The sequence below is a fragment of the Diadema setosum genome, chromosome 7 (assembly GCF_964275005.1).
Source record: "Diadema setosum chromosome 7, eeDiaSeto1, whole genome shotgun sequence".
In the NCBI taxonomy this organism is placed as follows: Eukaryota; Metazoa; Echinodermata; class Echinoidea; order Diadematoida; family Diadematidae; genus Diadema; species Diadema setosum.
This window is the reverse complement of record NC_092691.1, coordinates 30,298,857-30,312,443: the sequence shown is the minus strand read 5'-3', so window position 1 is coordinate 30,312,443 and position 13,587 is coordinate 30,298,857. Positions and strand designations below refer to the sequence as shown.

Sequence of the window (13,587 nt, the reverse complement as noted above, 5' to 3'; positions counted from 1 at the left end):
GCAGATATGAGGAAAAGCAAGAATGGCCTGGAAAAGTGAAAAGTACACAAAGTAAAGGAACAGGTACACTGGTAAAATCATGCACAAAGTAATGGATTTCATAGCAATTTCACATGTTTGCACACAGAATGTGGTAAACATCGTGGAGGTCTGAGATCGTAGCTTGTGTCTGATCTGAAATGTTCTATCTGCATTGTATCTTACACCTCCTTGTATCCTTTGAGAATATCTACAACTTTTATTACCCTTTTTTGGGAGGTCACCAAAAAAAAAAAAATGGATCCAAAGGAAGAATTTTCAATCATCATATGCGTTAGTCCTGTTTATAGTTTGCCATGATTTATCTCGTTACCGAAGCTGGCGGGAGCGTAGCACTGAATTTAATACTTGGCTCCGTTGGAGCGTTGCTAGGTGACGGAAATTCAATTGGGGGGCCTGAGCAAAGACACATGACTTGTCTTTCGACACCAGGCAAATTATGCTGAAATGTATCCCAATTACAAAAAGCCTCACAAAAGATCATATGACCCAAGAGCTATATATCAAAAAACAGAAAATACACACAAAATCACAGAATCCATGAAAACAGAGCATTCTTTCCTTACGAGGAATGCGTGGTTTTGAAGTGAAAATCTGCTGACACGGTTTTGAAAGCTTTCGCAGTCAATTGGCATCTAAACTTCATTCATCGTTGTACTAGGCTTTAACAGAGATACAGATCAAAACTTGGAGTTTGATGAGGTGTGTGGATAATCTATAGCATTAAAGCCATATGAAAATAGAGGACGATTGTTGATTGAATTAACATGTTTGCTTCTTGCAATATTCTTGTTCCCAATAATGGGAACAAACTTGCTGTGCTTCGCAAAATAATTCTATGGCTATTTCATTCTTCATCTTTACTTCTTTATTTATCAATAAGACTGAAAACTGGTGAGAAGAGAGAGAGAGAGAAGGAATATATAGATATATCTATATGCATCAGTATGCTAAATCTTTGAGACTACTGTCTGAGGATGATATGAAATGATGAGAAAGTGGGGGCAAGCAAGAATCTAACAATTCAAAAGATGACAAAAACAGCAGATTTCAGCCATAGCAAGTGGGTCTTGCTGCTCAAACAAATTAAACCTACATCGCATACTATAAATATCTCGTGGACAGGTAAAGACGAAAGAGCTGTCACACCAAAACGGAGAAGTCATGAACAAGAGCGATGACAATAATTTACTTTTCACAGATGGATATAACAGAGCCTGGGCTGATGATATTGTTCGGCGGTGGAGAGGGCGCACGTTTTGGTGACGATTTCACGGAATGCGTCGTCCCAAAACCATTTTTGAGGTCCAAAAATCTGTCCGCCCAGAATCTGCAGCTGTCTGTCAGTGATCCTCCCATCGTCGTTTTTTAGATGTCTCAGGATGGAGCACGAAACCAGAATAACAAATGAGGTGCTGTACGTCAGCCATTAAGGACTAATTTTATGGGTGCCTTCATTCACTACCAACCGCAACATGTGCCAGTCGTGGATAGATGTCAGTGGGTGTAGAGGGGGAGGGAAGGTGGGGGAGGGGGGAGGAGAGAGGGAGGGCTGGGGGAAATTGGAGACAAGGGAGTTGCTTTTTTCCTTTTTTTTTATCAGAGATGTAGCAAAGATCAGATAGGGAATGTTCTGGGTCACTAACCTCCTGGTTCGGTGTCTGTTTTCTCCCTCACTGCCGCTGCTATCTCGGGACCGGCTCCTGCACGCAGCAAATGATAAAAAAAAGAATGTTCCAAAAAAGCCATGGATGTGGAACACATGTTGAAGAGCACGAGTTGTAATTCAAAGAATAATAATTCTCCTCATGACTTGCATGCTCAATTTTACAAAAATCAAACAATCAACCGCAGAGGGACAGCAGGTCATTTGATACGTGCAGCACACGGAGCACAATTTCTTCTAGCAAGTTCAGTCCTACAATTCCTGACCTGACCTTTTTCAAGATGTCAGTCTCTTTGTACCTACATCAGTGTATACATCTATTATGTATCAACTGTGGAGCTTTAGAAAGGTAATGATCCCATGCAATTTTCAAATGTCTCTTGTAATCTGTACCAGACGTTTGATGGTTCCAAGAGTACCATTTTCTAGCAAAAGAACATTGTAAAATGAATTTGGTTGTTAATTTTTGTTCAAAGGCACTATGTATGATGTATGGAGCTGAATGGAACATCCACCCCTTTACTAGGGAAACTACTATAAAAGTGGATATTTTCACACAAGTAATTTTTCACACTCAGCCGGGTAAGATGATTTTCGGATGTTACTAATTTCACAGAATTAGGACATTAACTACTGGAAAATATGGCATGAAAAAATATTTGCACGCTTTTATTATCGCACTAGCTTCTGGTTGCGCGAAATGTGCAAAAATTTACACACTGCGAAAATTTCCACTTTAACAGTATTAGATAGTGGGGGCAATGTAGCATAGTGGATAAGATTCCTGACTCCCAATCATCCACGGAAAAGATTTATAAATGTTTATTTGGCAACACTAGGGTAATAATAATGGCAGGGCCCTCTGGTAGAACTGTGCCAACATTGAAGAGGCTACCCTGGATAAAGAAAAATATTTTTATCATATCAAGGCTAAGTATGACGTCTGTCGACAAGAAAGACGAACAGCTGACGTTGAGGAAGGAAAGTTGGATTCAAAATATGAACTGCTCCTGATCACTGACATTATAATTTCTTTCTTTAATGGGATGGGAGGGAAGGATTTAAAAAAACTGGACAAACCTTCTTCTTCTTCGTCTCCTTCTGTGTGTCATCTCATCTTCGCTGGCCTCCGAACCGGTCAGTGACCGACGATACCTGGGAGTGGACACAACAGTATGGTCAGCAGTTTCCTACCTACTAACTTTAAAAAAGTTTTCAGACACATGAGTGCACCTGTATTGGTGTAGGTTCACAATTCTATTACACCAGTATTGTTTTCTTCAAGGCATTCCCCAATTTTATTTATTTTTTAATATTGAGTTACTAACAAGAAAAACAAAATGCAACCTAGCACATGACCGGTTTTGCTTTTGTCTGAAACCTGGACAGCAAAACACCACAGACTTATTTTCCATGCATTGAATAGATTGTTGAAGACAATGGTTACTCCCCACTTCAACAGCAAATTAGCTAAAATCACTGAGATTGAGAATTAACTTGAGTAGCCTATATTGTCCATTTGAAAATTTGGAAATCTGTTTTCGGAATGTCTTTTCCAACACATTAACTGTTACGGAAATCTGACTGTAGTATGACTAACTTTCAGTACTCTCTGCACAAACAAAATATTTCCCAATCTATAGCTAACCATTATACCAAATAGTATCATCTTTGTACATTGCTAGTGATGGTAATGGCAGGAAAATGATTTTTTTTTTTTTTGCCAATTTCAATGACCTTTGACTTAACATACTATCTGGCACCGTCTTGCATTTCAATCATCTTATTTTTTCTTCTCCATTTTGAAGACACTCCAAGCTGAAGTTGTGGTGGGATTATGTTTTGTTTTGTTTTTTGTTTTTGTTTTTACCTGAGAAGAGTGATTTTTGTCTTTACCTTTGACCTATCATTATGATTATGCACACAATTGTCAATTATTTCTACCCTTCATATCAAAGTCACATTAACACTGGACATTCATAGGTGAAGTAAGAGTTGGAATCAATATTTTTAGCAAAGGATAAAGTGAACTTTGACCATTGACTGTCATAAGTAATAACATATGAAGTTTTATCCTTCCTCTCAAATCATATGACCACTGAACTTTCCTAATTTAAGTTGCTGCTGAAAATATCACTTCTAGCCCAAAGTTCACAGCCCTCTGACCTTGAGAGATTTAATGTAGCATACCCAGGGCCACTGTTCCAAGAATTCTATCATTCATCTTTTCTTTTTTTTTTCTGTAATTGTGAGAGCAAGATCTGAGATAGACACAAGGACAATCTGCAACGACTGTTAATGCCTCCACCATGCTTCAGGGCAGAGGCATTAAAACATACAGCATGCAACATAATACCGTAAACAAACGTACACAACAAACACACCATATGACAGCATAAGAGAATAGCATAGAATAAAGACATTTTTTTTTAAGATTAAGCTGTCAACTGAAAGAGGCTGAAATGGCTAGCACAGCATGAGAGACCAACTTTCTGCAGTGATACGAGCATCGTTCGTCTCTTAAGAGTGCGAGTGATTACAATTCCCCTCAAAGATTCTGGCAGGCTTCTGTTGGATTTGTCTTAGCATATTGAATGTGAGAGAACATCCGAGACAAAAGGTGAGCACTCTTCAAGATTGGTTGTCTCTGACGGGAAGACAAACAAGCGTCACTGCCGACACAAGGAAAGAAACCTCCCAGCTGCCTTTTTGGAGTATGGGGGGGGGGGGGTCTATAAACAACCGAGGGACATCTACTCCCTTCCTCCCCGGTAACAGCTAGTGCACAGAGTCTTTGGGATCTCTGGTGAAAAGGGACAACCATTTTTTCTAGACCAACAAGGATTAATGACTGGAAAGACATTTTGGCAGACTGAAATGATATCTCTTCCTTGTGTAAACGTAGGTCCTGCCCTAGAAGTGGTAGAAACATCAGACACATGACACTGAAGTGAAGGTCTAAAGGCTATATTGCTCCTGCATTTTTTGAATGTTGAACTGCATAGATTGATTTTTGCAGAATGGCTACCTTTAGGGAAAAAATGAAATTGTTCTCATTTGGTTTTATTTGATAGCTTGTCACCATACAAATAGGAGAAAAACATCCGTACAATGTTGTATATTTGAGCAGACTCTGTAAATGGTCTTTTGTGAGGTTTTGTCATGTAACAGTGTTGTATCAATGTAGACTGTTATACTGATGTCTTCAAAATTTCTGCACACTACTGCCATGAAGATGATCGATAGCAACCAAGAATGCGAACAAGAATAAAACATGCCTGAGGCCAGAGTATTTGAGACTAGCCTGACCTTAAAGAAACTAATGTTGGCAAAACAGATTAAAGCTATGCACATCAAATTGACAGAAACAGGTGCATGGTACCGATCATCATCAAAGAACCTTCTTTCCCTCTTTTAATAAATGTACTTTATTCCACTTTCAAGGCTGCTGAGATCGGAAAGGGGAACTGTAATGAGCAAATGCACAAGAAGTTGGGTGCAGGAACAGTGGAGTTGAGCACAAGATGGTGGCATGGAGAAAAGAGCTATTAACTCTGTTGATAGCATCTGCAACCACAGTGTATACAATATCAGTGGTACTTTGACAGAGTGGTTTAATAATAAAAGGGTTAGGCTTGGATGGTCATATACCTAGGAGAGGAACGCTCGTTTTCAAGAAAGAAATGATATAGAGTGATGGAGAAGCATGCATGGAGAAATGCACAGCTGGCATCTATGCATCTATCAGATGGGATGGAGGAGACAAAAAAGAAAAATGTGTGTTGTTTTGTGCACATTTATTTACCTGTATTTTCTGGAGCTGACGGATTCCGTTTCGCTGCCCGACCTGTCGCTGTGACGATGTCTCCTGCGCGTTTGTCCTGGCGATGATGATCTCGAGTGAGGGCGACGTGACCTGTGCCCACTCCTCATGGAGACTGGAGACTCGCCTCTTTGCGTGTACATCCCCCTGTTTGAATCGCACAGATAAAAATTTTCTTCCTATTTCCTCTGCAGATCGCCATAGCAACCATAACTGTCATCTCCATCCCATCATTATCAACACCATCATCTCCTCTGCAGTCATCATCAAACCAAATCCTTCCCTTCACCTGAGAAGAGGTCATATCCATCGTACAGTTGTACGTCTTTGCCACAAGCATCAATCAACACTGCTATCATAACTAGACTCATCAATCTCAATTATCATCAACATCTATAGTGTGCCAGCAGTGTTATCTCTAAAACAACTACCACCATCTTCAATTCATTCTCCACACCTTCATCAAGTTTGTCACCACCATGAATGTTCCACATCAATATAAGACTTATTGATCCCTCTTTCACCATCATCATTAGCTCCACCATCAATCATGAGCAATCTCATCCTCCCATTATCATTTTCATCACCAACACCAGTATATTTGCTCCTTATCCATCGCTGATGCCTTCTCATTCTCATTTTCCACTACCACCCAACAAAATTCACTTCTCATCCTCCATTTTCCACTACCACCCACGAAAATTCACTTCTCATCCTCCATTTTCCACTACCACCAACCAAAATTCACTATCACAACATAATCTGAACACCAAATGCAATCATCATCTCAGCATTATCAACATCCACCACCTTCATCACCATCATCGTTGCCATGGTAACAATTTTCAATCCTCACCTGTCTGACATGCCTCCATCAGTGTCCTCCCAAGGTACAGACCGGACGCTGGTCCCTGAGGTGGGACTGTCTCGGCCCCCAAGTTGACTCTGTGATCTGCGTGTGTGTCCGACAGAAAGAATACAAAAATCTTATCCATGATTTCGGACAAACTCGCAAATCATTGAGGACCACCACAAACCATTACAAGTCATCATATGCATTTCATTGCAGCAAATATTTATGTCATTACAGAATGGCATTAGAAATTAGGCATGAAATTGGATATCACATATTCGACAAAATGCCTGGAGAAAGAACAAACATCATCAGGATCTTTCTGGGTTTTTTTTTTTTTTTTAAGAGCTAACATACATTCAAACATTGCACTTATGATCTGGAGGGGAATTACATACTATGTAGAATGCCCACAGTAAATTCAAGTGAACATCTCTTGCATGCAATGAAGGAATAAAACAACAGAGAACAAAGACGAGTTCTCTAGAAAGCATAAGTTCCACAATGATCATACATATCACTTGGTTTTATATATATCCACACGTTGTATACTAAGGTAGATTGTAGGTATTCTGCAAAGGGCTACACAGAAGCATGCTGCATACAAGATTGCTGCATCATGCATCCATTCTTAAACACTTGCTATCACTAACAAAGAATCACACAAGCTGCTGAAATTCTTATCAGGCTTCAAGAGAGAAGTAAAGAAAGAGAGAGAGGGGGAGGAAGAGAGAAACCTTTTCAGTTTAAAGGTCACTTCATTTTCAGGCCTGACCAGCTTCCTCTCCATTTTCGCAAGCATTGTAATGATTGATGTGCAGCAAAATACTTTGACACTTGTTTGAAAGCACTGATAACCCATTCACCGTTGCAGAAGAAAAATCTGCAAGCTGAAATTCTAACACCCTTTGGTGAGAGCTACATTTGGATTCCATCTTCACATGGCTTTCATGATTTTCATCAGAGCCACAGTGAATTTACCTTAGCTCCATATCTAGGATCATTCCTGAACCTACTTCTCAAGTCAACTGGAACACAGCCTGGCATTCTACTCTCCTGTATTCCTTACAGAATTATGAATTCATGGGTCAATAGAAATATCTTTTTTGGATATTATCAATCCCTCATCATTCTTTGTAATTACAGTCAACCTTGCTTAAGTCAACCTCTCATAAGTCAAATAATCACCTCAGTCGAAGGTCTTTTCAAGTCCTATTCTCTTTATATTCTATTGATTTTGATCCCTCATAAGTCAAATTTTCTCTAAGTTGAAGCTATTTCTTCAGTCCAAACAGATTCCACTTTATAGACAGGGTTGACTGTATATCCAAAGACCAAATCATCATATGACCTCTTTTTTTCCCTTCATCTCATAATTGATATCAATATCATCACAATTTCAGTAATATCTCGCACAACTAAAAGTAATGTAATCATCACCAACTCCTCCACCAGCCGTTACTGACCTCTGTACAGGTTCCGGGGCCACGGTCTTGGTGACCCGCCCGGGTACTATTGATATGCCATCCTCCTCCAGGGCCGGTGAACCTCCGCTCATCATCAGGGAGGAGTGGTTAATGTACACACTATCGTCTGCATCATTGGCCGACACCCTCCGGAGGTAGCGCCGGCTCGGTACTCGGTGGACTTGCGGTTCCGGGCGCCGCAGGCGGAGGGAGTACTGAAGGGCCTCCTCTTGGGTGCGGAAACTGGTGACGAAACAAAATTAGGTCAATGGTTGGTTTAAGGATCGGTCCTTAGTGCATACTTGGTTGCTATTATGCTGCAACACTGTCAGATATATGCAGCCTTAAAAATCTATCACTCTTAAACTTCTATGATGTCTTTTCCTATCCTATAGTACAAGGAGGAAGTATGATACAGATATACACGCAGACCTCTTACACTTCATTCCACAGGTGACCAGCGAATTGTAATTGTCAGAAAATTTGATCAACTACCTGTAAAATATGTAACACCATGCACCCTTTAAAGTTCAGAATAGAGCAATTCATTCTGCATAATCTTTCTACAACACTTTGGATGGAAAATCTAACTCAAAGGAAGACTTCATGTTATGCCGATGCTGTCAATTAGAAAATATGCAAAAGATTTGTAAAATCATGCAATACAGTACACACAAACATCACAACTGGCAATCATGTTTTTCTTACAATTATTTATTATAATGTTATGAACTTCCTCTCATAAATTGCTTTCATGGCACAGATCTTATCAATTAAACTCTGACTTCAGAAAAAAAAAACCTTTGGATTTCATTATGTACAGAAAAAAACACAAGCCATTTTCCCTTTTGGGAGGTGTGATTGTATTGCCAAAGGTGCGTTGCCCCCGGTTACATCGTGCAAAAGTCGAAATGGCACTCTGCACTCACCTGTAGCGGCTCCCGTTGCTCTTCAGTGATTTGGTCAGTGTGCCGTTTCTCTCCAGCATGGACGGGCGGAGTCGGAAGAACATGTGCTGCTCTATGTAGCACTGAAACAGGTGCTTGCAGGATGCCCTGGATGGGAGCTGCCACGTGTACTCCTGTTGGCATGGCAACGAGATGACACCCGGACAAAAAGGAGTCAAAGAGAAAGTCAGGGATGAAGACGGAAAATTGAATTGTTTTTGTGACGAGTTGTGTGTGTGGTTTTGAATGTCCATGCAGTTGAGTGAGTGTAAACCAAAGGACTACACTGAGACTTTGAGAAAGCAGTGTGTGCTCACAGCACTACACACAAGCTAGCCTTCTTTCCAGTCTTGAAAGATACAAAATGCATTTGACAAACAAGAAATGATTCTGAGTACAGTTGTCATTAAGAAAAATAAAATGTGCTTTACAACAAAAACAAGCCTCAAATCAGTAAAAATGTTGACACAGTCAAACTCCGATAATGCTGAAATGCTGCATTCTCAGTGGGAACAGAGTTCTTTAATTTTTACACATCCACAGTATGCTGAAATATGTTTACACAGACCATCATAAACCCTCCTGAAATAGCATTGCTCTTCTGGATGTGGATCTTGCACCTCCATTAAAGTCACAATGTATTCTGATGATGTATACAGAACAGCTCACTACAATTGTATTTCTACACTGTTGCATCCACCCTCTTTTCTACTATAAAGACAGCTAATGTGGTGTACGTGATGATCTTTGACCATGCACGACAAAGCCAGATGTTGCAAGAAAGTAGCATATTGTTTGTGATATATAACATACAATTGCTAAGTGATCTTTAGAGAGCAGATACATAAAACCTTGGGAAAGTCAAACATATGGGAAGAGGAATGAAAGGAGCAAAGTCTCAAGAGGCAATTAGTATGGTTGCCTGGCAACCGCATCTAGCTAACAAACTGCTATTAAGAATTCAGAGAATGGGGGGGGGGAGCGTGGGAGTGTTGGCATAGCATCCACAAAGTTCACATACACACACAAAAAAAGAAACACACGTGCAACGTTTACCATGGTAACTCGGCCAATTATCAGGCTATTCACCCTCTCTGGGGTCCAACAGGTTTCCTACAAATGTTTGGGTTTAGTCTACCAGCGCAGAAACCACATCTGGCTACTTTATACTGTAGCAGAACATGGCTTTGGGGTGAATTAGTTTTCTTTGAGCATGTTGGCCAAGCCATGTACTGCATGAAAGGAAATGGACCCTCTGCCCAGAAGCTGAACTAGTCCCACATGTAAAATCTGATTTCACAGTATCATGCAACAACATATTAGTACAAAGGCATGAGTATGAGGGTCTTATCGTGGTTAAAGGATACTAGTAGTTTGAAAAACAAATGTTATTTTCATGATTTGCTAATTATTAAAATCTTATTCATGTCCACCAATTGAGTCTAAACAAACCTCATGACATTTAATTAGCATGGTTTGATACCTTTCTCTTTATTCATTTCCTCTTCTCTTCTTTTTCCTTTAAAAAAAAAACAACACTCATTTACCCAGTTATTTCCTTCTTTCTTCCTATCATGCTTCACATTTATAAAGCACTTCTACAGTCACTGTCTCTTTGAGACACAAACACTATCTCTCACTAATGGGACATGAGCATCTCAATCAGTATATCAATATCTGATCCCCCTTCATGGATTTTTCGTTAACTCATCCACAGCCAAGGTAAAGGGAATAAGAACAAGTGAACTTGACAAAATATTGGTGGCAAGCTCTGGCCAAATGGAGACACTTCACGTCAAGCTGATCAATACATCTGGATGACAACTGCATGTGTGATCTTATTTGAAACAATTAACATCTATCTTTTCACACCCTGTTCTATAGATAACTCCACATGTTTGATATTAATTAGGAGACTCAAAGCCATCATCTCTACGTGTATCAGATTAATACCCTATGGACATAAAGAATCCACACTTCTCTTGTGAGGAGTATGGAAAAACCTGGTGAAGTGGTCAAACACAGAAAAACACCTACTGATATACTCAGGTAGTGAGGCCTATCACTCACAGTCACTAAGTTGACTTTTGGCTTCCCTGGCATAATAGGATATTACCAGAGATTAAATAGTAATATTTTTCTTTATGGCAGGATTGAAAGAGAGGAAAAGAATTAATTTCCAGTGCTTGCTAAAAGTAACACTGAATTGATATATTCACAACAAGGATATGAAAGACCCCTTTAAAAAGAGTTCCGCTGAACAACAATTTCTGCAGAAACACTGTCGCCAATTCAATTCAGGATTTTCAGCAAAACGATTTTCACAACTAGCTGAACAAGTGCCATGCTTTCGGAATATCGGGTGACGCAGTATGGGCCACCCGCAGAAAATGGGTTTGGGGGAATTTCCGATCTCATTGCGTTTGAGCATTAGAACAACATTCATGCTCCAAAGAGGCCACCTGGTCGGATATTTGCTGAGTCAACAAGGGCGGACATGAAAGCGGAGGAGGCATGGATCGGCTTCAGAAGAGAACAAGAAATGCACAAGGAGAGTTCCGAGCAAGGAGGGGTCAGAAACTTGAGGAGTTTTCTAGCTGGGATGGAAGGAATGGGGTCAAAGATGATGGAGAAAACTGAAAATGCTTATGAGGAGAATGTCATAAAAGCTCTATATGGGTGATGGGGTTGATTCTTCCTTTAAGATTTTGTTTTTCTTGAAAATAAAGCAGTTAATTACAACTCTCTGTGGTCAACCAGACAATTCTAGCCACATTTAGTTAAAGTCTGTCTATTCACAATGAACGCATACCCTGTAAAATTGCTTGTAATCATATATCTTGTGTCGTTCTCTCTTCTGTAGCTTTTTCATTTCAAGAGTGGTCTACATCAAGTTCAGACATTCTTTGTCTTCTATCACAAGCTATCACATTCCACTAGCAAGTGGTGTTTGAGTTGGCTTGTTAGTTGAGAATTATGTGTATTCTTGATGAAGTACTTTTATGACTGTGGCCTTCTTATTGGCCCTTGTGAAATGCTTTCAAAAAGTGTTGCAAACCTGGAATGTATCGTCTCACAATCAGGCACCTCACAGTTACAATCTGAGCATGTGCAGATACAGAACACTATAGACCTGAATGTTCAGGTGATTGTGAGTTCTTTTCAACAAAATTAACAAAAGCCATTCATAAACCACAAGTAAATTACCACAGGTGCATTATATGAGAATGTCCAAGTGATTGTGAATTCTTTTCAACCAAATCAACAAAAGCCATCCATAAAACAGAAGTAAATTACCACAGGTGCATATCAGAATGTCCAGGTGATTGTGAATTCTTTTCAACCAGACTAACAAAAGCCATTCATAAACAGATGTAAATTACCAAATTCTGCCTGGCTATTTTCAACAGCTCTTTTTATTGAAAGATTACTCCATGCATTATAAATTCTGTGATTCAGAGGTAACAAGGAAAAGTAAAAATTATGCGGTGCGTAATATATGTCCCCGCCGGAAGTAGCATTTTGTAGCAAATGTACAATACAGGTCAAAAATCAAGGTCAAAGGTCAAAGAAGTCAAAGGTCATAATTCTATGTAGAAGTTTTGAAGCCCTCACCTAGTGCCATCACATAAAGCAAACGGAATCGAAATCGGGTTAGAAATGGCGAAGGAGTAGCATTATGTAGGCAATGTACAATATAGGTCAAAAATCAAGGTCAAAGGTCAAAGAAGTCAAAGGTCAAAATTCTGTGTAGAAGTTTTGCAGCCCTCACCTAGTGCCATCACATAAAGCAAACGGAATCGAAATCGGGTTAGAAATGGCGAAGGAGTAGCATTTTGAAGCAAAATGTACAATATAGGTCAAAGGTCAAGGTCAAAGGTCACAACTGAAATTCTGTATAGAAGTTTCAAAGCTCCCATGTAGTGCTATCATATAAAGCAAACAGAATCAAAATCGGGTTAGAAATGGCGAAGGAGTAGCATTTTGAACATTTTGATCACACACGGACGCACGGACGGACGGACAGACGGACACACAGACACACACACGTACGGAGCCCGTTTCATAGTCCCCTGCTCGAACTCGTTCGGCGGGGACAATTAATTGAAGCTGACAATTACCAACTGTGAACTGGCTTATAGGTCAATCACCTATAAGATCAAGTATGGAGTGAAGGAATAATGTTATGGTATACATACCAATTTATCACAAAAATAGTAGCAGTCAAATACTGACTAAATAATAGCAGAGGGAATAAATCAATTGATGGTACATCAGGATGAATCTTCTTTTTTTTTTTGCCTTTTTCCAATCCTTCAAAACAAGACCACAATTACATGTAGGCCTACATGATGCTAACAAGCGTGCAACCCCCTTTTAACACATTCTGACCTCTCTCTCTCTCTCTCTGCCATTAACTTGGAACATTACAAGTGGGGCACACCCATCTCTCAGCAGTGCTGCGTGCAAAACACACTGCAGGCTTAACATGTGGCCCCTTGATTGGACGTAACAAGGGGATATCATTTACACCACCCAGGAACCTCTGGTTGATTGATGCAATTGAAGATGCCTGGGCGCTCCACTTAACTCCTCCACCAAAACTCCCTAATGTCCTAAAATTATTTTGAACCCTCTTGAATACAAAAAAATAAAAAAATCAAAAAAAAAAATCAAAAAAATCTGACAGTTCAAACAGGGGTTCACTTTTTCTATCATTCTGCTGCAATGGATCACTCCAAGAACACAGTCTTTCATATCATATGGTCTCATTCGTTTGGCACACCGACCTC

At 39.8% G+C, this 13,587-nt stretch overlaps 1 protein-coding gene across 1 annotated transcript in view; it reads right to left on the bottom strand.

The window, feature by feature from the left end:
- The window catches only part of LOC140230597 (band 4.1-like protein 4A), an 82,917-nt gene that overhangs the window by 13,053 nt on the left and 56,277 nt on the right, over window positions 1-13,587 (bottom strand). Inside the window, exons 8-13 of the mRNA XM_072310739.1 lie at window positions 8,777-8,928; window positions 7,848-8,090; window positions 6,385-6,480; window positions 5,511-5,675; window positions 2,786-2,860; window positions 1,686-1,739 (exon numbers count right to left, since the gene is read on the bottom strand). Of these exons, the coding sequence (XP_072166840.1) occupies window positions 1,686-1,739; window positions 2,786-2,860; window positions 5,511-5,675; window positions 6,385-6,480; window positions 7,848-8,090; window positions 8,777-8,928 (785 nt within the window). The remainder of the gene's footprint in view (window positions 1-1,685; window positions 1,740-2,785; window positions 2,861-5,510; window positions 5,676-6,384; window positions 6,481-7,847; window positions 8,091-8,776; window positions 8,929-13,587) is intronic.